The sequence below is a fragment of the Suricata suricatta genome, chromosome 15, assembly GCF_006229205.1.
Source record: "Suricata suricatta isolate VVHF042 chromosome 15, meerkat_22Aug2017_6uvM2_HiC, whole genome shotgun sequence".
In the NCBI taxonomy this organism is placed as follows: domain Eukaryota; kingdom Metazoa; phylum Chordata; class Mammalia; order Carnivora; family Herpestidae; genus Suricata; species Suricata suricatta.
Window position 1 is genome coordinate 17,500,646 of NC_043714.1, and position 22,164 is coordinate 17,522,809.

The 22,164-nt window shown below is 36.5% G+C and overlaps 1 protein-coding gene across 1 annotated transcript in view; it reads left to right on the forward strand.

The window, feature by feature from the left end:
- The window catches only part of PREX2 (phosphatidylinositol-3,4,5-trisphosphate dependent Rac exchange factor 2), a 299,116-nt gene that overhangs the window by 219,271 nt on the left and 57,681 nt on the right, over positions 1–22,164 (forward strand). The window contains exons 34-35 of the mRNA XM_029923458.1: positions 2,536–2,679; positions 12,246–12,360. Coding sequence (XP_029779318.1) covers positions 2,536–2,679; positions 12,246–12,360 — 259 coding nt within the window. The remainder of the gene's footprint in view (positions 1–2,535; positions 2,680–12,245; positions 12,361–22,164) is intronic.

Below are 22,164 nucleotides of genomic sequence, written 5' to 3' on the forward strand. Positions count from 1 at the left end.
AAAAAAAAAAAAGACCCCATTGGCTTGCAGCTTAGAAACTAGCAAAAGATACAAAGGAGTAGATAGACATTGTGACCCCCAGCAGTGTAGTGAAAGTACGAGATCCTTCCTATGTTATATTATGTAATTAGCGAAGAAGGAATAAGTGAGCTAAATGATTAGGTTGTATAAAATTAAATATATTTTATGGAAAATCTTCATGTTTTGGGGGAATAAAAATTTAATGATAGCATATGTTCCCCCCTTTCAATGATGATACAGGTAATTTTAATATAATGATTAGGAGGATGGATATTTTTGAGCTTTCACTTTTTCTATGTGAGTCAGGCATTGCACCCAGAACTGCGGATGCCATGGTGAAGAGGACAGACACATTCCTTTCTTTATGGAGCTCACAGCCTACTTGGGAGAAAGCAAAGAAGGAATCAGCTACAAAGATGATTAGGGCCATGATAAATCCTATGTAGGAAATAAACAATGCATAAAGAATGAGGGTAAGGTGGCCCTTTAAAAGATCAAGAGGGAATGGCTCTCAGCAGAAATAGCTTTTAAGCTGAAATCCAAAGGGTGAGAAAGACCCAGCCCTGCAGAGAGTAAAGGAAGAACAATTCAGGGAAAGGGAACTAACAACTTCTTAGAGACTTATTTTCAAACTCATGGGCCCCTTCAGTGATGGAGGACCATGTTTACCGGGATGGAATGCCACGGTTGGAACTCCTCTCTGGAAGAAATACCATAGGTTAGAACCAGAGACCTTGTCTTTGTGCAGTAATTTTTTGAAGCCTTTAATTGTTACATAGTCCTAATCTTCAATTTGTTTTTCATAGTAGATAAATTTCCATAAATAAAAGGCAGCGATTTTCAGCTTCACATTACCATGCACTTTTATAAGTATACCAATTACTTTGAGAGAAAGTCATTCTTTCACTCATTGCTTAAACTTCCTTTAAAATTTAATATGCTTGATAATTTTCAGTCATTTTTACTTTCTTAGTTCCTAGTATAGCATGTTTATTTGTTCTCAGTCCTCTAATGGAACTCCAACTGCTGCGTTATTATCTTTCTTGCAAACCCATTATCCTTTTGATAACAAAGATTGGCCACTTTGGTGCCAAACAAATGGAATTTTAAAACTGGAATACAAATGAAAGACATTGCATAAAAAGGGGACCTAGAAAATACAAATACTTAGTATATACTTAGTATATACACATTTTCTTTAGCATCAGTGCATCCTTTTTCTTTATTATAGAGCCAAGGAAAAAATTGGTTTTTCCCAATCCTTAAAATGCAGTAGATTTCCAGCTCTTCAACTGAGAAATGTGTTCTCTTTCCTAAACCAAAATCCTTTATACCTTCCTTAAGCATATAGAAAGGGGCTCCTAGGTGGCTCAGTCAGTAAGAGTCCAACTCTTGATCTCTGCTCAGGTCAAAGCCCTGCGTCAGGCATGGAGCCTACTTGGAATTCTCTATCTCTTTCAAATAAAATTTTTAAAAAGCCTTAAAATATAGAAACAAAAATAAAATAAGCATTATTATATGGAATAAAAGAGACTTGTAGATGTTAATACAATACCTCTGCTATTGATATTCATAATTAGCTACATTTAATGAGAAATCTGGAATCTCTCTTTTAAAGGATCTAATCTTGAAGTCTACTTTTGTATACAGTTTTACTCAAGAAGCAGGTTAGAACTAACAAATATTGAGTCAAGAACTTGTCTTAAAATTTATAATATTTTTGCCTTAATTTTTAACTTGGTTAATATGGCATTCTAGCTTCTTAGGCAGATTTTACATTCTTTTTAAATGAAATTATTTGTCTTGGATAAGTAACATAAAATGAGAAGTATTTATGAGCACTGTGGAATACTCCTGCAGCATTTTAGCTTTTCAAGTTGGTTGGTTTTTGGGTTTGGGTTTATATTTTGCTTTTGTTTTTGAGTAAGCTTACAATCTTTGAGACAACTAAAGAACTTGGACAGATTATTTCTAATGACTGTAGTGCATCAACAGAGGGAATACATTTTTGATCTGGTGCTCAGGGAATGGAACTTGCAAAACCCATGCAAATTTTGATAATTGTTGCTATGTACCCAATCTCTTGTACACTACTTAAGAATTGTACCCCAAGGACTCATTTTTACTAAAATATGAATGAAGCAGCTGCCCTGGGAGATTGTGATTCCTAACCATGTGTAACTAAACTTCTCATTTAGTTAAGTGAGACATCTGGTGTGTCAAAGTGTAACGAAATTTCCTATTGTAGAATTTTATATTCGGTACAGTAATAAATCTGTTGCTTTATCTAATAAGAATCTCATTTAGTACTCTTCCACTGAATAGTACTATAATTTTGCCTAATCTGAACTTGACATACACATCAAGGATATTATGTTAGTAAAAGACATTATATAATATGTGTACTGTATATATTAGTTTCTAGTAATTTTCAATATTTTTTTAAAGTTAACAAGTATACTTTATAACATAACCTGAGTTTTGGAAATAATGTAATATTAAATATCATTTTAGATGTTCCTCTTACATATCAAGCAGAGGGAAGCCGGCAGGCTCTGAAAGTTTACTTCTACATTGATAGTTATCATTTTGAACAACTGCCTCAACGTTTGAAAAATGGAGGAGGGTTTAAAATTCATCCTGTTATTTTTGCACAAGGTAAACTGCCTTTTTAAATACATGTATGTAAATTATGTTATCTTTGTCAAGTTTAAAAACTACATGTAATGGTAGTCATGATAGTTTTTTTCTCATTAATTCAACAATTCCTTCATAGTAATATATTTACTTTTGCAAATGTTTATTAAGGAAAGAATAACATAAGGTTTAAATATTTACCAAATAGGACTGCAACAGTATTTATAATGGAGAAACAAGACATGAGTGGTTTAAGTAATAACGAAAAGTTAATTTGGGTTAAATAAATTATGGTAGAGTCATTAAAATTGAATGGTTAAAAATATTTTATGAGATAGAAAAAGTTTGGCAATGTACACATGCAGGTTACAAAAATGAATTTATATTATAATCTAAATTATGTAATTCAAGTATGTATATAATTATATGTATATAAAATGTTTTTGGTATCATTGGATGGTTAAAGTGATGATGATTTTTTATTCTTTAAGTTTTTACTCTAAGTAAAAATATATTCCTTTTATAAGTAAGAAAATTGTTTTGGCAAATGAACAATGAGATTTTTTTAACTGCAATAGAAGAAATCAAGGTTAACATCAGTTAGAAGATTCTTTCAATGAACTGGGTTCCAAGGAAAGGTCCTGGATCTTTTTTATTTCTGGGGTCACAAATGCATCCCCATACTGATCAGAAGTCCAGATTATTCTAATGTTTCTTCTAGTCTGTAATTTTTTTTCTTTTTTAACTCATGCTCTGGTCACAAGATTCTATCAATTTCTCTGAGCAATTCCATGGAGGATTTTGCTTTTTCTTCTGTTGAGTTTTCAAGAACTGCATTAGTTTTGCAGTGGAATTTTTATATTCTAATAAAAAATGGGAAGAGTAGAGGAATAAAAATCAATCTCTGTAACAGAAGGACAGGCATTTGAAATGAAAATCCACCGCCAAGTGAAAATTCTTGTACCATATGCGTATTATTCTAATTCTGAAAGGTAGATTGCCCTTTGATTGCCGTAGTTTAAAAACAATAACTGCCTCAGATACTTGGTAAAAATACATTTAAGCAGGAGAAATGTCAATGCAGAGACCTTGGGAGTTGATTAGAAGGTATTTTCATTTTTTGTTGGAGGACTGTGGTTCGGTCCATATAGATAATACAAGAGTCTGTAATGGAAAGGAATGGGCTAAAAAAAGAAACTGAGCAAACATAGACCTTTGGAGCTATGTTGGTAGAATAGTTTAACCTGAGATACGTTAAAAGCACAGGTAGTTTTAGAAGACAGAGAAGGAGACTGCTCTGGAATGTTAGGGTTTATACGATTTAACCAGAGTTTACAGTTATTAGAGGGTCTTTGCTTCCTTTCCTTTACTCCTCGTTTTAAAAATTCTGCCTTTGAAATCATGACTGAGATTACAGATGGCATTTGCATCTTTTCTAAAAAAAATTATTACATTTGTGACACATCAGCCATAAATAGCTGACTATTCATACCCAACAGCAAATGTTCATAGGAAAAGAAAGAGTATTTTCTTAGTAACCTCTGTTTTATAATTGTGGCCAAATCTAATTTTTTAAAAATCCCTAAATATATATTAGTTCAGTGAATACAGTATTGCTTTTAAAATATACCAAAACACTAGCTAACATTAGGTTTTAATATTCACACAGCAGTGAACTGTGGAAAAACAACAATGGAAATACTCTGCAGTTGCGGTCACAGATGGGTAAAGAAGACTAGAAAACGGCTGGTCTCATTACAGCAGTGTCAGTGATAAGGCTGCTTATTTAAAGGGATTGCGGAAGTTCCTCTGCACTTCTAAAACTCTCATGAGAATCCATTATTAGTCACTGACTGTTTTCATCAGATTGAGAGAAGCCCAGGAAATTCAGCCCTAACTTGAATAGAGATTACCATCTGGTAATTGAAAGTGGTGGTAAATGAATAGATTCCAAATAGTGTCTATTCCAGAGATGAAAGTTTATTCTAAGGGTTTTAGTTTTAGATGTACATATGTGCATGGGTCTTTGCTAGCAAATACAAAAATTAGAAAAATGAGATGAATTTGAAAGCCTCCTGGGAAAATGATTTCTGTCAGCCCTTGTAAAGTCTGTTGTGCCATATACTTAGAACAGGAAGCAATGTACTGCTTTCTTCCCATTTTTCTTGCCTGAATGGACCTTTTGGCAAAGGAGGGCACACTGACTGATGGGGCAGCCTGCAAAGATGGGACCAGCTATGAGATTAGGAATTCTAATGCCAGAAGCAAGTAGGATAACACTTTAGGGAACATGTATACTCAAGGCCAAACCTGAAAGAGAACAGGAATCTAGGCAGACAAAACAAGTGATACATATTTACAAGATAAAGATCACAGAAGCAGCCAAACAGGAAAGTAAGCACAGAGCATAAGCAAAAGGCTAGAAGGAAAAGATCACATGAAAGCAGTCTTCTGTAAATATGTCTACAGGCCAGGGTATTAACCTTGTGGGAATCCCCAAGCCCTTGATGAGATAAAGCAAGTGACTATAAACTTGGAGAAAATGGGAGTAAGGAGAATAAATATTCAGGGTCACTTCCTCTGCCCACTCCCCCATTGGCTTGTTTGCTTGTTGTCTCAGTGGTTTTCAATATTGGCTACACCTTAATCACTTTGAGGAGGTTTTAGAAAATACCCATACTTGGTCCCACACCAAACTGAATAAGTCAGAATCTCTGGGACATAAAGGCCAAATACCAGTATATGTTAGAAGCTTTACAAGTGATTCTTTTAGTTTATTTATGTATTTTGAGAGAGACCGAGACAGCACGAGTGGAGAAGGGCCAGAGAGAGAGGGATACAGAATCCCAAACAGGCTCCACACTGTCAATGCAGAACCCGACACGGAGCTTGAACCCACAAAACCATGAGATTATGACTTGAGAGCCAAAACCAAGAGTCGGATGTTCAACCAACTGAGCCACCCAGGTGCCTCTTTACATGTGATTCTAAAGTCCATCAGGAGTGAGGAAGCACAGGTCAATGTAGATTATGAAGCACTGTGCAATTATCCAGTTAATCCTTGCTTAATTAAGTTGATCCATTTCACAAGGGTTCAACATTTCTAGATATGGGGAGACAGGATGATGGGTGGGGCCTTTCACTTCTGCCTTAAGTCATGAGGATGCAGGCTGTCCCTAGGAGATGTGATTTGGGTGGGACAGTTTTCTTCAGCAAAGACTGAAGATGCCCTAAAGAACTGAGGGATGAAGGCTATCTTCTGGCAACCACAATAGCTAGGGAAACAAGCCCTGAAAGGGGATCTGAGTGGGTGACCTGCTACGGTCCACACCTTGTACCCTCAGATCCATTTGGGTCAAGAGTGGGAGTATCTCCTTTGTGACTCTGATGGGCTCCCTTCAAGGGACAAGCAATAACCCCTGCTGCTGCAGCTGGTCTTGAGGCTGCAACAGATGCCCATTTTCCCTCTTCTGTATCCATTGTAGATCAGCCTTGCTCTCAGCCTCAACCTTCTGGTCCCAGTGGCATGAAGAAGGCTTCCATCCCTGAGGGGCATGACCTTCCTGTTCATTCTGCCCTTCTCAGGCCAGGGTTGCTGCATTTGTCCATTTATCATCAAATTTAGACATGGAAGTACCAAGACGGACCTGAGTGGATTACTGGGTGCCAAACATGTTTCTTCCTGCCCTCCTTATAGAACAATAGCCCTACTTCCTCATGTGTTGCAGACTATGAGTCTGGAGTTCTCTCTTATCCAGCAAGGGAGCAGATGCAAAATTGAATACAAGAGAGGCTAATGTCCAGGAGGAGGCAAGAACCCCAAACAAGGGCTTTTTTCTCCTTATTTATTGAGTGCTCGATATTCACATACATGGTGAATGTGAAGAAAACAAGATCTTACACGTGATGAACATGGAGAAAACAATCAGACAATAATGATTAACTTGTGTGTATAAGAAGCAAAGGTTCTGAGAGGGCAAGTAGAGTTTGTGACCAAGGTACACTGGCATCAGATGTAAAGTAATTTCCTGCAGGTGATATAACAAGTTACTTGTGATTTATTTGTGATCCCATTACAATATCTGGATAGCTTACCTCAGGCTCTTTCAACCCATGGTGGTGGCTTTCCACCCTAAGCTTTTTTCTAACAAATTTATATAAGTAAAACCTGTTTCCCCACACTTATGATGATCAGAGTTAACTAGCCTGGCCAAGATGGCGATTGCTGTTCCTGGGTGCCTTGGCACAAGAGGCCTCTAGTGCTCAGGTGGCAGCATAGCTTATGTTCAGTGGGACTCCTCCCTTGTCTTCTAGGGAAAGTGTGTCCTATTGGGGATCAGGACCTTTTAAACCCATGAAGCCAAAGTTTCAGGGATGGGAAGCACCCATCCCCAAGTGAGGCACTGGGACTGATGTATTAGTTTCCCAGCACTGCCATAACAAATTACCACAGATTGCATAGCTTAAACCAACAGAAATTTATTCTGTCATTGTCCTGGAGACTGCAAGTCTGAAATCCAGATGCCCAAAGGCCATGCTCCCTTGGAAGACTCTAAAGAGGAATTCTTCCTTACCTTCTAGCTTCTGCTGGCTGTCGGAAGTCCTTGGCATGCCTTGGCTTGTGATGGCATGATTACAGCCTCTGTGTCTGCCATCACACAACCTTCTTCCCTCTGTGTGTCAGTCTCTCTATCTCTGTCCCAATAAGGTGAACACTTCTTTTAAGAACATGAGTCATTGGATTTGGTCCCACCCTAATCCAGGATGACCTCATTTTAAGTTGATGATATCTACAAAGGCCCTTTATAAAAATTAGGTCACCTTTGCAGCCACCAGGGGTTAGGACTTGTGTCATATCTTTTTGGAGGATGCAATTCAGCCCTCAATAGATGCTAAGCAGAGACTTTTCTGCTTCCACTCTTGGTTCCTAGACCCATGGATTCTACCTATTAGGGACATGGCATCATATAAAGGTCTTCGATTTTAGTTATATTGTGTCCTAGAACATGGCATCTCTTCTTTGTAAAGTAGTGGGAAGTACTTGTTTCTTGGGTTTCTTAGGTGGTTTTTCTTACGCTAAATAGAACACATCATGTTGGTCCTTTTCTCCACAAACACACTCTTGTGTCTATTTGTTTTTCAGCCCTTATGAAAAAGGTTGGCACCACAAAGTGGTAAAAGTAACTTTTACTTCTTTATAGGGTGTCCTTCTGTTCTCAGAGAATAATTAAAATCAATCAGAAACTTGGGCATTTTCTTTTATATTTTTTTAAGTTTTTTAAAATATAGTCCATTATTCAGCATTTTCTCTTTTAAACAAAAGGGAACTTTTTGTTATAAATATTGTCATTTTTCTAAGGTGCTTTCATTCAAATATTTTTTTTGTTTAGAGCGTTTGCAAAACTTTATTTTGGGTCCTTTAAAAGATGAATCTCTTAGTTTTCTCTATAGTTTTTATATGGTATTTGAAATTGAAACATTAACTAGCTTTTTTTCCCCAGATTTTTAATTAAATTCTAGTTAGTTGACATACAGTGAGTGCAATATTGGTTTCAGGAGTAGAATTCAGTGATTCATCACTTACATACAACAGCCAGCGCTCATCACAAGTGCCCTTCTTAGTACGCATCACCCATCTAGCCCATCCCCCACCCACCTCTCTCCAATACCCTCACTACTTTGTTCTCTATCTGTATAAGTCTCTTGTGATTTGTTTCCTTGTCTTCCCCCTACCTCCTGTATGTTCATCTATTTTGTTTCTTAAATTCCATGTGAGAGTGAAATCATATGGTATTTGTCAAACTGACTTATTTCACTTAACATAATACACTCTATCCGTCCACATTGTTGCAAATGTCAAGATATTCTTTTTGATAACTGAGTAATATTCCATTGAGTGTGGAATATACACATGCAAACACACACATACATCTTCTTTATCCATTCATCTGTTGTTGGACATTTGGGCTTCATGTACCCCTTTGAATCTGTATTTTGTAACCTTTGGTTAAATACCTAGTAGTGTTCTAAAAGAAGGAACGGTTCCCAAAATTGAGGTTTCCTAAATGTTAGAATTGGTCAGTGAACATGTGACCTCACCCCTCTTTAAAAGCCAGCGCAACCTTTCCTAAATGCTGGTCATAGCAAGATTGATATAACTTGCTTTCCTCACAAAAACTGTGACCGATTCTGAAGAATTCTGACCACTATGACAGATGCATATGTCATGTTTTAATTAACCATTGAAGTGTCATTGTGCTATCAGGAAAGAGTGTTAGTTGATTGAAATAGTTCCTAAAATTGTTCTTTAGATATTCTGTATTTTTCCTCATCAATTCCTTTCTTGGAAAAGACTTGAAAGGTATTTTGAGTAAGTTGAAATGCAGTTCATTTTCAGTCTTAGAATAGTTTAATTTCCATTTTGCTTACTACCAGAGTTTGATGGGATGATTTGCTTCCTCAAATTCAGAAGGGCTAGAAGGAAAGCAAGCAAGCAAAGAAACTCATTGTATTTACAATGCTGCTTTTAATTAAATGCTATTAAGTATTTATTCAACCAAATATGTCAATACCACTTCTAAGAAATATATTGTTATCTAGATAAGAATTAAGGAAACGAAACAAAATGCTGAGAAAAGGCCAAACTTGGAAGTTTGGACATTATTATGTATTTAACATACTTTTGCTGCATGTAGAAATGAAATTTGGTAAAATATTACCCCATTTCCTTGTATGTATAACAATAAATAACCAAGGTATTCATCTAAAATTAGGAATGTGGTTCTCTTTCCTCTTCTTTGCTACACAGTTTAGTTTTTAAATATAGAACTCCTCCTTTGTCATTGTTCATCTCCTCACAACCCTGTGCACCTGCCATAACATTTTGCTGAGACTTGGCAAAATCGTCAGACATCTTCCCCATTTTTATAAAAGTTCTTTGTAATTGTGAATTTTAACTGTGTTAATTTGGAAATATTGCCCAAGAATGTCATAAAAACACTAGTTTTTAGATGGCAACAAGATTTTAGAGTAGGACTGGACACTGTGGCCAAAACTGAGCCATTAAGCTTTTACAGGGGACCGGGGTGACTCTGCTAGTTAAGTGTCTGATTCTTGATGTCAGCTCAGGTCATGATCTCAGGGTTTGCAAGTTCAAGCCCTTCATAGAGCTCTATGATGACAGTGCAGATCCTGCTCAGGATTCTCTCTCTCTCTCTCTCTCTCTCTCTCTCTCTCTCTCTCTCTCTCTCTCTCTCTTTCTCTCTTTCTTTCTCTCCCCCTCTGCTTGCCCCTCCCTACTTGCACACACATACTGACTCTCTCTTTCTCTCAAAAGAAGTAAATAAACCTTACAAAAAATTTTTTTTTAATCTTTTGTAAAAATTAGACCCCAGGTGCTTTCTTACCCATCCCCACCCCACCCTAGACAGCTGATTTCCCTGTTGTTCCTGCTTACTGTTCTTCTTCCAGTCTTTCTGATCTTAAATCACAAACTAAAGTGTCCTTGCATGGACACTCCTCTTAGTTCCTCAAACTTCCTGTTTGGCTAAGAACACTTGTGCATAATCTATATCTCCTGGAAATTGAATTAGATAATGCCTGTGGGGCATTGGGCATGTTGCCTATTCTAAAAAACATGTTCAGTAAATGAAAAGAATAGTCATGGGTCTCTTAATACTATTATTTCATTTATTTATTTCCCAAAGATCATAATTAGTATGTAGTCTTATTTTCCATTTCACAAATGAGGAACCTGAGGATCTTGGATTTTAATTAACATGCCTGAGGTCACACAGCTAAGTGGTGACTTTACTCCCGTGCAAAGACTTCCATTATTAGCTTTACAACTAATAAGAGGAATTCACATTGAAGGATGACTGAATCCTCTGAATATTTGCCTCTCACAAATAACATCTCATCAATGGGAGTGAACATGGCATGTATGTGAAGATCGTCTTATCAGGAAGACTTCCTTTGATTTCTTGTATGTATTCAGGAACAGAAGCTTACTGAACCAGTTGTAAATATTCGAATTAATTTAGAAGTCATAAGGAATAAACACACAATCCTTTGAAATAAGCTCACAAATTGGATATCACGTAACTGAAGCAAATGTAGTTAGCATTCTTACTTATTTTTTGTAATTGGTTTTCTCAATTATAGGCCAATAATACCATTTTTAAAATTTCAAATTGAGCAGTACTCTAAAAGGTCTCTTATTTCTTGAGTGCTGTGGAAATCTGACTAGTTGAGAAAACAGCACATCAAAAATTAGCAGTGAACTTGCTGGGATTGGCACTGGGTATTATATGTAAGTGATGAATCACTAAATTCTACTCCTGAAATTAATATTACAAATATGTTAGCTCACTAAAATTTAATTTAAAATATGAGCCCTTCAAATAATTAGCAATGAGTTTCCTATTTTTGTCCCTAAGATGGTGATAAGTTTTATGTCAATTTGAACAAATGTGTTATTTAATTTAGAAGCTATTGCATTTAGCAGTTTTGAAAGATTGTTTTTTTAATCAATTTTGAATCAGTGTGCTGAAAACTGAGGCTCTCAGTGGCAATAATTTGAAGGGGAAATCATTTACATTGCCAAATTGGATCCATTGCCATTCCTATTGTTGGCAGCCTCTCCAGAGGAGAGCTTGTCCTTTTAGGTACTTCCATGTGGTTCGTTTCTTCTGCAAAAGGTTAAAAGAACCATCATATAAAGTTTAAAGGAAAAAGAAATAGTTGAGGTGCCTGGGTGGCTCAGTTGGTTAAGCGTTCGACTTCAGCTCAGGTCATGATCTCATGGTTGGTGAGTTCGAGCCACATGTGGGCTCTGTGATGACAGCCTGGAGCCAGGAGCCTGCTTCAGATTCTGTGTCTCCTCTCTTTCCCTGTCCCTCCTCCTCTTGTGCGCACTCTCTCTCAAAAATAAATAATTTAAAAAAAATACTTACCTAAAAATGTTAGTTAAGAAAGAAATCCATACTAATCGAAAGGTGTTTAAAATTAATGGAAAGTTATATATATGTTTATGTTTATTTATTCTTAACTAAATTAAGCATTGTAGTAAAGCAAGTATTCTTAGATTACCTTTATTTCTGGTTTATTATGCTAATATTTCCTAATTTAACTGCAACTACAAGAGAATGTGAATAGACATGGAGAGCAGCGGTTTCAACTTTTTTACTCTAATGTATGTTACTACACAGTTCTGCCTCTCAGACCTCTGCGTGTATATATGCAATGTATGTAAGTACATATGTGTACACACACATATGTACATTTGTATGCTTTTATATATAAGTATGTAAAGTTTGAGTTTAGCTTCACAAAGAATGTATATAAAATGTTTTAAAAGTAAAAGACAATTTAAATTACAAATCATCTTTGCCTACTTAGATATAATAACCAAATGTTTGATATTTATTTTGAGAGCAGAAGAATGATTTTCATTCAGTTTTGAACTGGTGAAAGTGTGGCCATATTCAGTGTTTTAAATACATTTACTAATAATCAATAAGATTACAGCAAATGTGGAGAAATTGAGTTATAAAATCACATCAAAAAGTACATTTGTGTTTACGCAGCACTGGAAAGCATGGAAGGATATTATTATAGAGATAATGTTTCGGTGGAAGAATTTCAAGCCCAAATAAATGCAGCCTCCTTGGAAAAAGTCAAACAATACAACCAGAAACTCAGGTATGAAATTGTTTGATTTTTTTTTTAAAGTAAGTGTTCATATTTTGACAGTACCAAAGGAATAGAGATTTTGACATACTTGTTATGAAGATACTCCTTCTGATATGACATCTTTTTATTTAAGGTTTAATATTTCAAAAATTCTAACAAGTACACTTTTTAAAAATAAAATTGAAAAATAATGTTTGAAAATTTTTCATGCTCTTGTCTTAATTGCTGAAGATCAAAAATTAAATATTTATTAAATCATTACCAGAGATGGACAAAAGCATTGCTATGTTATAGTGGTGTCCCGTAGGAGGTTTCAGTGAATTAAGGGCAAATAAAATAGCTTCCTTTATGTACCATCCTGATCGTCAGAGAAGAATGTGGTTAACACAGAAGCCATGCCACAGCACGTACTAGGTATTGGAAAAATATCAGCTTTCAAATATATACATTAATGTTTTGATTTTGCTGTTTTCCTCCTCTAAAAATCGTGTTACTGGCAAAATGATCAATGGCAGGGAAAATTAATCACAGTAAGTGAAAGGGAAATATGTTACAATTCAGACTTTAATTTTCAACAAATTATTAGCATATATATCTCCCTCTTACCTTATGAATTATTTTGCAAACAGATCATATTTTTAAATTAGTTACAGATTACAGCTTTTATTTTTAAAAGAAAATACTCTTGTTCTACCTTAAGTCTTAATGATTCAAAAATCATTTTTAAATTATATTTTATTTTGTATTACATTGTAACTATTACAACATTTTGCTTTTGTCCACAATATGGTGAGACCATGAAGATAAATTCATTCCTACAGTTCCGGACATGAGGAGGTGTTGGTTCTCATCATTATGAACAATGAGGAGGCTTTTCTTCACCACAGATACTTTCTCTTTCTTCCCCTGCCTCACACCAACTGTCCCCGCCCCTACTTTCTTTACTCTCTTCCATCATGTTGTCACTTCTGAAGCTCTTAACCTCAAAACCCCCAGTATCTTTTGGACTGCTCATGTTCTCTTCCTTCCTAAAATATAGTTTGAGATCTTGATGAATCTGACTGAAATGTCTCTTGGACTGCCCCCATCTTATTAGCGCATCTAGATCACTATTTCTCAAAGATTTATAATGTAATGACTCCTTTCACAGGAGACAACACCAAAAAGTCAATCCTAAATTCTTTGGTAGTGGCCACTAAGGAACACTGAAGCAGTTAAGCCCAGTCTTGTACAAATCTTCAATTGAGCACTATTCTCACAAAAGATAAGCTTGGCTTTTGTAACTGATCAAATGCATTCTTAGATTATCTTTGAAATAAAGATAGAAAATAAAGACATTTGTATACAACCCATGGGCCCTGAGAAGACATCCTCAAGTGCACTTTGAAAAAATAGGTCTAGCCCATTCCTGTACATCCTGACCAATCCTGTCTCTAAGACCCCGTGTTGTTTCAGTCTCAGAATTTTGCTTCCAGATAATAATTTTAAGTCACATATCTTACTATGTCACTCTTCTTGCTCAAAAGATTTGGTGATTTCTTATTGTCCCCAAAAGAGTCATAGCCTCCTTAGTATGGCAGTCCAGATCTCTCATGGCTTGACCCGAGATTTCTGTTCTCCGCCTGTGCTCCAGCCATCTATACCCTCCTTATTTTCAATCACGCACCGTAATTTCCTTCTGTGACTTTTCACCGTTCACCTACCATCTGTATCCTCCATGTCCAGCTGTTTATAAAACATACTATTCATATGATTCAATGTCCAGCTCTAGTATGGTCTTCTTTTATTATTGGGCTAGGATGAGGCCTGGGCATTAGACTGTCTAGAAGTCTAGGAGATTCTGATGTGCAGCTAGAATTGAAAACCAATTCCATAAATCCCAGAGTTCTTTTTTAAAAATATTTTATGCTACTTTTTTTAAGTTTATTTATTTTGAGAAGAGAGGAGAGGCAGAGAGAGAGGGAATTCCAAGCAGGCTCTACACCTTCAGCGTGGAACTCTGAACCCATGAACCATGAGATCATGACCTGAGCTGAAACCAAGAGCCACATGCTCAACTGACTGAGCCACTCAGGCGCCGCTGGATTCCAGAGTTCTCAAAGGATGATGCCCAGACCCACAGTGACCACGCTCATCTGCAGACTTGTTTAAAAAACATCTTAGGTGGGACCAGCAGTCTGTGTTCTAATAAGCCTTGCAGGTGATTCTCATGAGCACCCAAATTTCAGTAGCACTTCTCCAAGCTAAATAATGTCCAATCACTCTGCCAATCTTTCATTTTACTTTATTTATGACTACTATGGAATTCAGTTTTTCTCCTTGATGATACCATTATGTGTACAGATCTCTCATCTTTATTTTATGATAAGCTCTTTAAAATGAGGGATACATTGGGGCACCTGGTTAGTTCAGTCGGTTAAGCTTTAGACCTTGGCTCAGCTCATGATGTCTTCGGTTTGTGAATTTGAGCCTGCTTCGAACTCTGTGCTGACCGCTCAGAGCCTGGAGCCTGCTGTGTCTCCCTCTCTTTCTGCTCCTCTCCTACTCATGCTCTGTCTCTCTCTATCTCTCTTCCTCTCTCTCATAAATAAATAAACATTGAAAAAAAAAAGATGGAGGGATACTTTTATCTTTGTGTTTCCCATGGTGTCTGTCAAAGTATTTTGCATAAGAAGTTCTCCAAAATGTTTGTTGAGTTGCATTAAATTATTTAGGTATAACAAGCAGACAGAAGTGGGGATGTGACCTAGCATTTACGCGCCTGTGGATCTCTGCTTTTTAAACAAAATTATAATGGATGTTTAAGATTCCTTGTGAAGATCAACAACTTGTATATTAATGCATGCTATCTTCTTCACATAAAACATTTTAATGTGTCTTTTCTAGAGAAAACATTTTCAAAAACACAACTCCCTCAGGACTAATTAGTGCTCTTGTCAGTAATTAGCTGCTCTCCATCCTACTTGTTGCATATTAGATTTCCTTTGCACAGGAAGACAATTCTTTTCCTCTTCCAGTGATGCCTTCTCTTCCTGCCTATTTCTTGAATAAGGATGTTAATTTCTTCCTTAATTTTCCTGTTACTTTGTAACCACAAATACTATGAAATTGCTCTTGGGCAATCTGTTTTTGGTTTTGGGGGCTACACACCAACATTGACCATTTCTTTAGAGGGGCTGTTTCTATCAATTATAGAAAAATAACCCTCATGTGTCTCTGATTCCTTATAGCCCAGAGCCTTTTTAACACTTTCACTGAAAACCATTTCATTCTGAATATTAATTTATTTGCTAATTAGACCTTAGGAAAGGCCTTTTTTGTTTGTTTACCCCTTAACCTTATGACAAACCAACATGAATAAATAAAGTGTTCATTCTTTAGATTATAAGTTTCAGGTGCTAAACTCAAACTGGCATAAACAAAATAATGCATTGGCATATGGAATAGGTATATATTCAAGGGGTGTGGCGCTGGCTGCATTAGGCCCCGCTAGATCCAGGGGTATGGTCTTCAGGAGGCCCTTTCCCTGTCTCTTGTACTTTTTTCCTCTGTGTGAGCTTCATTGTTGTTACACATTTGGGTAAAGATGGTCACTGCAGACTAGTGTTGCATTCAGAGAGCGTGTCCACCCCATTACTCCTCCACAGAGAGTTCCAGAAAAGAACCTGAGGAGGCATTCATTAGACAGACCCAAGTCAGGTGCCCATTCTTGGGTGGGCTCAGCACCACAAAAGTCCATGCCAATGGACTGTCTCAAAAGGAACAAAGTAAGGATGTTGGTCGAGAGAATAATGGATTCTATTCTAGTTATAGAGATTCTCCAGAACAACAAAGAATAGGTGCAAACAATTTGCTACTTAAAAGATGATGATAGCCATAATACCTATCAATTTTTAAGAACATATTGAGTCAGTCCCAATTCTAGGTATGTTATATGGATTATTTAATAAACCGGTAAGTTCCATATTATCATTTCCATTTTAAGGGAGACTTACACAAGTTTACCCAGATAATAAGTAGTAAAATTGAAATTTAAATCATAAGCTTTTTTCTCTAATTTAGAGTCTATACTATTTGTATTATGTTAGGCTGGCATAATATGCTGAAAACAAATTCTCTGTTACTAAGTTTCAGTGTCAGATACTACCAAATGCCCCCAATTGCTCTGAGTTTGTCCCATCAGTTATTCATTCATTCAGTGTCCATGACGTTTCCATTCTTATGAAATTGAGAAAAACAGAAAATGAACACATAATCCATAAACAAGTTATTGGAGATGGTGAAAAGTTCAGTGAAGAAAAACTGAAACAAGTTGCCGCACTAAGAGGTTGGCCATGCAGAGAAGGTAGTTAGGGATGATTTAATTAGGTGGTATTTGAAAAGAAGACTGAATCAAAAGGAGACAGCCTTGCCCAAATTGGAGGAAAGGTCTTTCTCAAAACAGTGAATTGATGTACACAAATCATGAGAATTAGTTTATCATGTTTGAGGAAGACAAAGAAGGCCAGGAGGATTCTAGCCATTAAGAAGGATGAGGCATGGGGGCGCCTAGGTGGCTCAGTTGGTTAAGCATCCAACTTCACTTCAGATCATGATCTTACAGTTCACCAGTTTGAGCCCCACATCAGATTTCACTGACAGCATGGAGTCAGCTTTGGATCCTCTATCTCCTTCTGTCTCTGCCCCTCCCGCTCCCACTCTCTCTTTTTTTCTCTCTCTCTCTCTCAAAAATAAATACTAAAAAAAAATAAATAAATAAGGAATGATGTATGTAGAGACCTGGTTATGTGGGGCTCTGGAGCATTGTAGGGGGTATAGATTTTATTGTAAGTACAATCCAGAAGCCTTTGGAAAGTATTTAATTGCTGTGGTCCTTTTGTATCTCAGGTTTCTATTGCAAATATTATCCAAAATGGTTGAAGTTTCCATGAGACAGTAATTCGCCACCAGCAGGCTGCTGTGACCACTCTTGCTCCAGTTTCTGTGGGAATACAGATAAGGCAGTGCACTTGGGGAGTCTACCATACACTTGGAAGCCCTGACACTGGTTGCCTGAAAACACCCTGATTTAGCTGTTACCCCCTATGAACGAGGTTGAGCCAGCAGAAATGTTTAACAGCTGTGTCCAGAATATACCCTCGAATGCCAAGTCAGATGATTTCATTCTGATTCTTAAGAAATAATACCATGTAAGGGTCTCCCTGATGTCTTCTATGAGTTTCTCAAGCTACTGAGAAAAAGGTTGTCCTTTGAGGCAGCCTGTGGAATGGGAAATGATATTTGCAAATGACATATCTGATAAGGGTTCATACCCAAAATATGTTTTAAAAACTTAGAAAAATTACTCCCCCCAAAACCCCAAACAATCCACTTAAAAAATTAGCAGAGACATGAATAGACATTTTTCCAAAGAAGACATACAGATGTCCAACAGACACATGAAAACATGCTCAACATCACTTATCAGGGAAATACAAATCAAAACCATAATGAGATACCATTTCCCACCAATCAGAATGGCTAAAATTAACAACACAGAAACAGCAGGTATTGGTGAGGATGTGGAGAAAGGGGAACTCTCTTATACTTTTGTTGGAAAGGCAAACTGATGCAACCACTCTGGAAAACAGTATGGAGGTTCCTCAAAAAGTTTAAAATGGAACTACTCTGAGATTCAGTAATTACACTACTAGGTGTTTACCCAAAGGCTACAAAAATACTGATATGAAGGAGTATTATGCACCCCGATGTTTATGGCAGCATTACCAACAATTCCATTACCAACAGATTATGGAAGGAGCCCAAATGTCCGTCAACTAATGAATGGATAAAGTGCTGGTATATCTATTTACAGTGGAATATTACTCAGCCATCAGAAAGAATGAAATCTTGTCATTTTCATTGATGTGGATGGAGCTAGAGAACATTATGCTAAGCTAAGTAAGTCAGTCAGAGAAAAACAAATTCCCCATGATTTCACTTATACGTAGAATTTAAGAAACAAAGCAAATTAACATGGGGGAAAAGGAGAGGCAAACCAAGACTCTTAACTATAGAGAACAACCTGACGGTAACTGGAGGGAGATGAGAGGGAGGATGGAGTAAAGAGATGATGGGCACTAAGGAGGGCACCTCTGATGAGCGCTGGCTATGGAAGTGCTGAAGCACTAAATTGTACACCTGAACCTAATGTTGCACTGTATGTTAACTAACTGGGATCTAAATAAAAATTTGGAGAAGAAAAAGAAAAGAAATAAACAATAGTATGTTAAGTGTTTAACTCAGAAATTCTAATCAAGAAATTTAGGAGGAAGGAGATTCTTATTTCCTACCTTCAACATCCTCATGCTATTTTATTTTCTCTCTTCTACCTCAGGCTTTTTATTCCCTCTGGCCATGAGCCATCTTCCCCATTAGCATAATTTTTTCCTGCCCTACATAATTGTAATTTATCATTACCAAACCCTTTCATTTTAATATATCCTGCTTATTGGCAAAAAAATATCACACTGTGTGGTGACCAGTGAGACAAAATATAATGTGAATGTGAACAATATTCTGTGTATTTAAGTACCCTTTCAGTTTGAAGGGTCTCAATGATTATTTTTAAATATTATTTTCAGTATAAAGCAACAGTAAAACAACAGAAAAATAAAAGGAAGCAAGTTGTGTATTACTGAGATCATGTATTATTTTTGTGAAGTTAAAGCTTTAGACTGTCTATTTTTAGGGCTTATAATTTTGGCTATCTAGAGGTAAATTCATCTCTTTACAGAAATGAGGCAAGAGGAGCTCCAGTGGCGCAATCGGTTAGCGCACGGTACTTATACAGAAATAAGGCAAGAAAATTTTTCAAAACATATGTTCTCTTAAAGTATACTGCTGTGGATAAAGAATTTTCTTTAAAGAAAGAAAGTTTTTACAATCCAAAATGTAATTTATATAACAAGCAGAAGGAAGATGAAAATCATATTTTTGTTAAGAAAAAATGTTATATGGATTCCAATCCCAGAACCATATATTTTGAGCAATTTTTTCAACTGAGAAATGCCTGGCCAGAAGTACGTATGTGTTTGGGTATTCCCATGATAGCACCTTCATGAAATGTGTCATTTCTCTCTACCTCTGAGGAAGAAGAATGTCAGCGAATATGTTCTCCTGGCATAAGATAAATATGAAGGGTGGCCTCACTGCCATTTTATGTCTTTAAGCACAGCTATCACACAGCCTAAGGAAATAGAGAACATCGGGACCTGAGCCTTTACACCCTGTGCTCATAAGGACGTACCCCATTCCTGTTTCTTTCTTCCCTCAGAGCCTTCAACCCATAAAGCACTGTTTCCTAGGTCTTGGTTAGATAGAAAACAGTATATCCAGGCTTGAAATGGAATATTTTTGTTGTTCTAGTGATAGAACCTATGGAAGCCACCTTAAATCAACGGGAATATGGATTTAATAAAATCTAAGAGAGACAGTAAGAGAGAAGGGAGAGCAAGAGAGACAGAGAAAACATTAAGTAGAATTTAAATAATGCCTTTATCCTACAATTGTTTTTCTTTATAAAGCTGCAGCTTTTAGAGTTATTAAGTGATGTGATTTTTTTGCCTAACTGGAAATATTCCAGATGCATGTTTATCTCTTCTGTAGCAGTTTCATATTTGCTTTTTATTCTGTCCTTCAGCCGAATTTCATTTTTTAAATATTTTAGATGCATCTATATTTCTGTTTCTCTAAGACAAGCTGTAAACTAGACGTACATATTCAATTTCTTTCTATTTTCAGACTAGGAATATAGAGTTTCCCAGTTGTAAATTTTGTTCATATTAGAAATGATACTTCAATAGCAGGAGAAAACATCCTAGTCTACAAAAAATTTGAATTAATTTATAAGGTGTAAATATTTTCTAAATTTATTTTATTTTATTTTTATTTATTTTTGAGAGACAGAGAGAGACAGCGTGAGCAGGAGAGGGTCAAAGAGAGAGGGAGGCACAGAATCAAAAGCAGGCTCCAGGCTCTGAGCCAGCTGTCAGCACAGAGCCCAATGCAGGGCTCGAACCCACAAACTGTGTAATCATGACCTGAGCCGAAGTCCGACACTCAACTGACTGAGCCACCCAGGAGAACCAAGGCTTGAGACCCAAGGCTTGAGACCCAAGGCTTAAACATTTTCTAGACTCCTTTTCTATATATGAATTGCATACAGGATTTAACATTTACAGAATATGTTATACTTAAATGCCAAATTCTCTCACAGTGTAAATCTAAAGTAACTACTGGATATTTATTCGACAAATCCAGTATGCCCACCAAGTGCCTGGAACAGCCCTTGAGATTGGGGGAATCATAGTAGATAAGATTGCAGTCTTCCAGGAAAATTTTGCCTGTGAGTTATGACCAACATTAAACAAAAGTTTTGCTAATAATTTATAGCAATATGTGAAAAATTTAGTAGGCAATGTGTAAGGTGGTATGCAAGTGTGTAAGAAGGGAATCAATCTTAATTGTATGGGAAGATGGTTGAAGGTTCGCGAATGAATAATATGAGGAAGTGACATTTATGCAGAGATCTTAAGGGGGCGTTGGGCTTGCAGTATTTAGGGGGCATGAAATGAGAAGTAAAAGTGTGCAGAAGGGGTATTTCCTAGCAGAAGGAGCAGCATGTCCAAAAATCCTGAGGGGGAGGGAGAAATTAAATAGTATATGGAGGCTGGAATTCAAGAGGAAGAGGGGTGTGAGACAGTTGTGTGAAAAGAATCCCTACTGTACCTCCTTCACTAACAGTTCTTCCTCAATTTCTTTTAAGCCAGCTGTCGCCTAGGGCATGCTTCAGCTCCATTTCCATGTGGTAAAAGGGTATAATTATTTAAGACCCATCTCAATTTTATCTTCCTTCAGGAAACCTTCAGTTATAGCCTCAGCTGAAATTAATCACTTTCTTTTTTTTAAAACTTATCGACCTCTTTGATTTCACTTCTTTTATTTGGACTTGAGGGTTATTTACCTGCCTTGCTCAATACATGTGAGGGCAGCAAGGTCTTAGTTCTCCTCTGGGCTTAGTACATAGTACTTACCATAAAAATAGTTGAATTGAATTGGAAATCAGGTTAATTGTAATATAGTGGTCTTCCATTTTTGTACAACTAGCATTTTATTGAATTTATTCCAGTCTTAGTCTACTTCCTTCTGTATCCAAAAAAATGTAGGACCATTTGAAGGGTACAGATGCTGACTCTGTTGGAGACCTCTCAAGAAAACCATCAGCATAGCCAAGGCCCATAAATTTCACATGAGACAAGATCAGATAAAGTTGAAATTATAATGACGCTTTTGAGAACAACACATCTCTTCTTTGTTTGAAAAATACTGTAATTCTATTCAACTTTGCCGTCATTGCCTTTTGAGAATGTGATATGGCTGAATATACATTTATGCGTTTAGTTTTTAATTTATCTGGACAGTACTTATTCTTGGCTGCATTCAGATGACTTCATTTGTTATTGAGAAGGTGTAATTACATCTAATGTTTTTTATGTTATGTTAAAGGAATTTTTAATGTAATTTTTAGATAAGGGCAGCAAATGAGATTAGAATTAACCATGTGTTTTCACATTTTTATAAGTCCTTCATTATGATAATATTTATTTATCAAGGATGAGTAGATATTTTGGATGACAGGTAGAAGCAGATCATCTTTTTTTTTTTTTTTAGTTTTTTTTTCATAATATTTTATTGTCATATTGTTTTCCATACAACACCCAGTGCTCTTCCTCTCAAGTGCCCTCCACCATCACCACCACCTGTCTTCCCCCC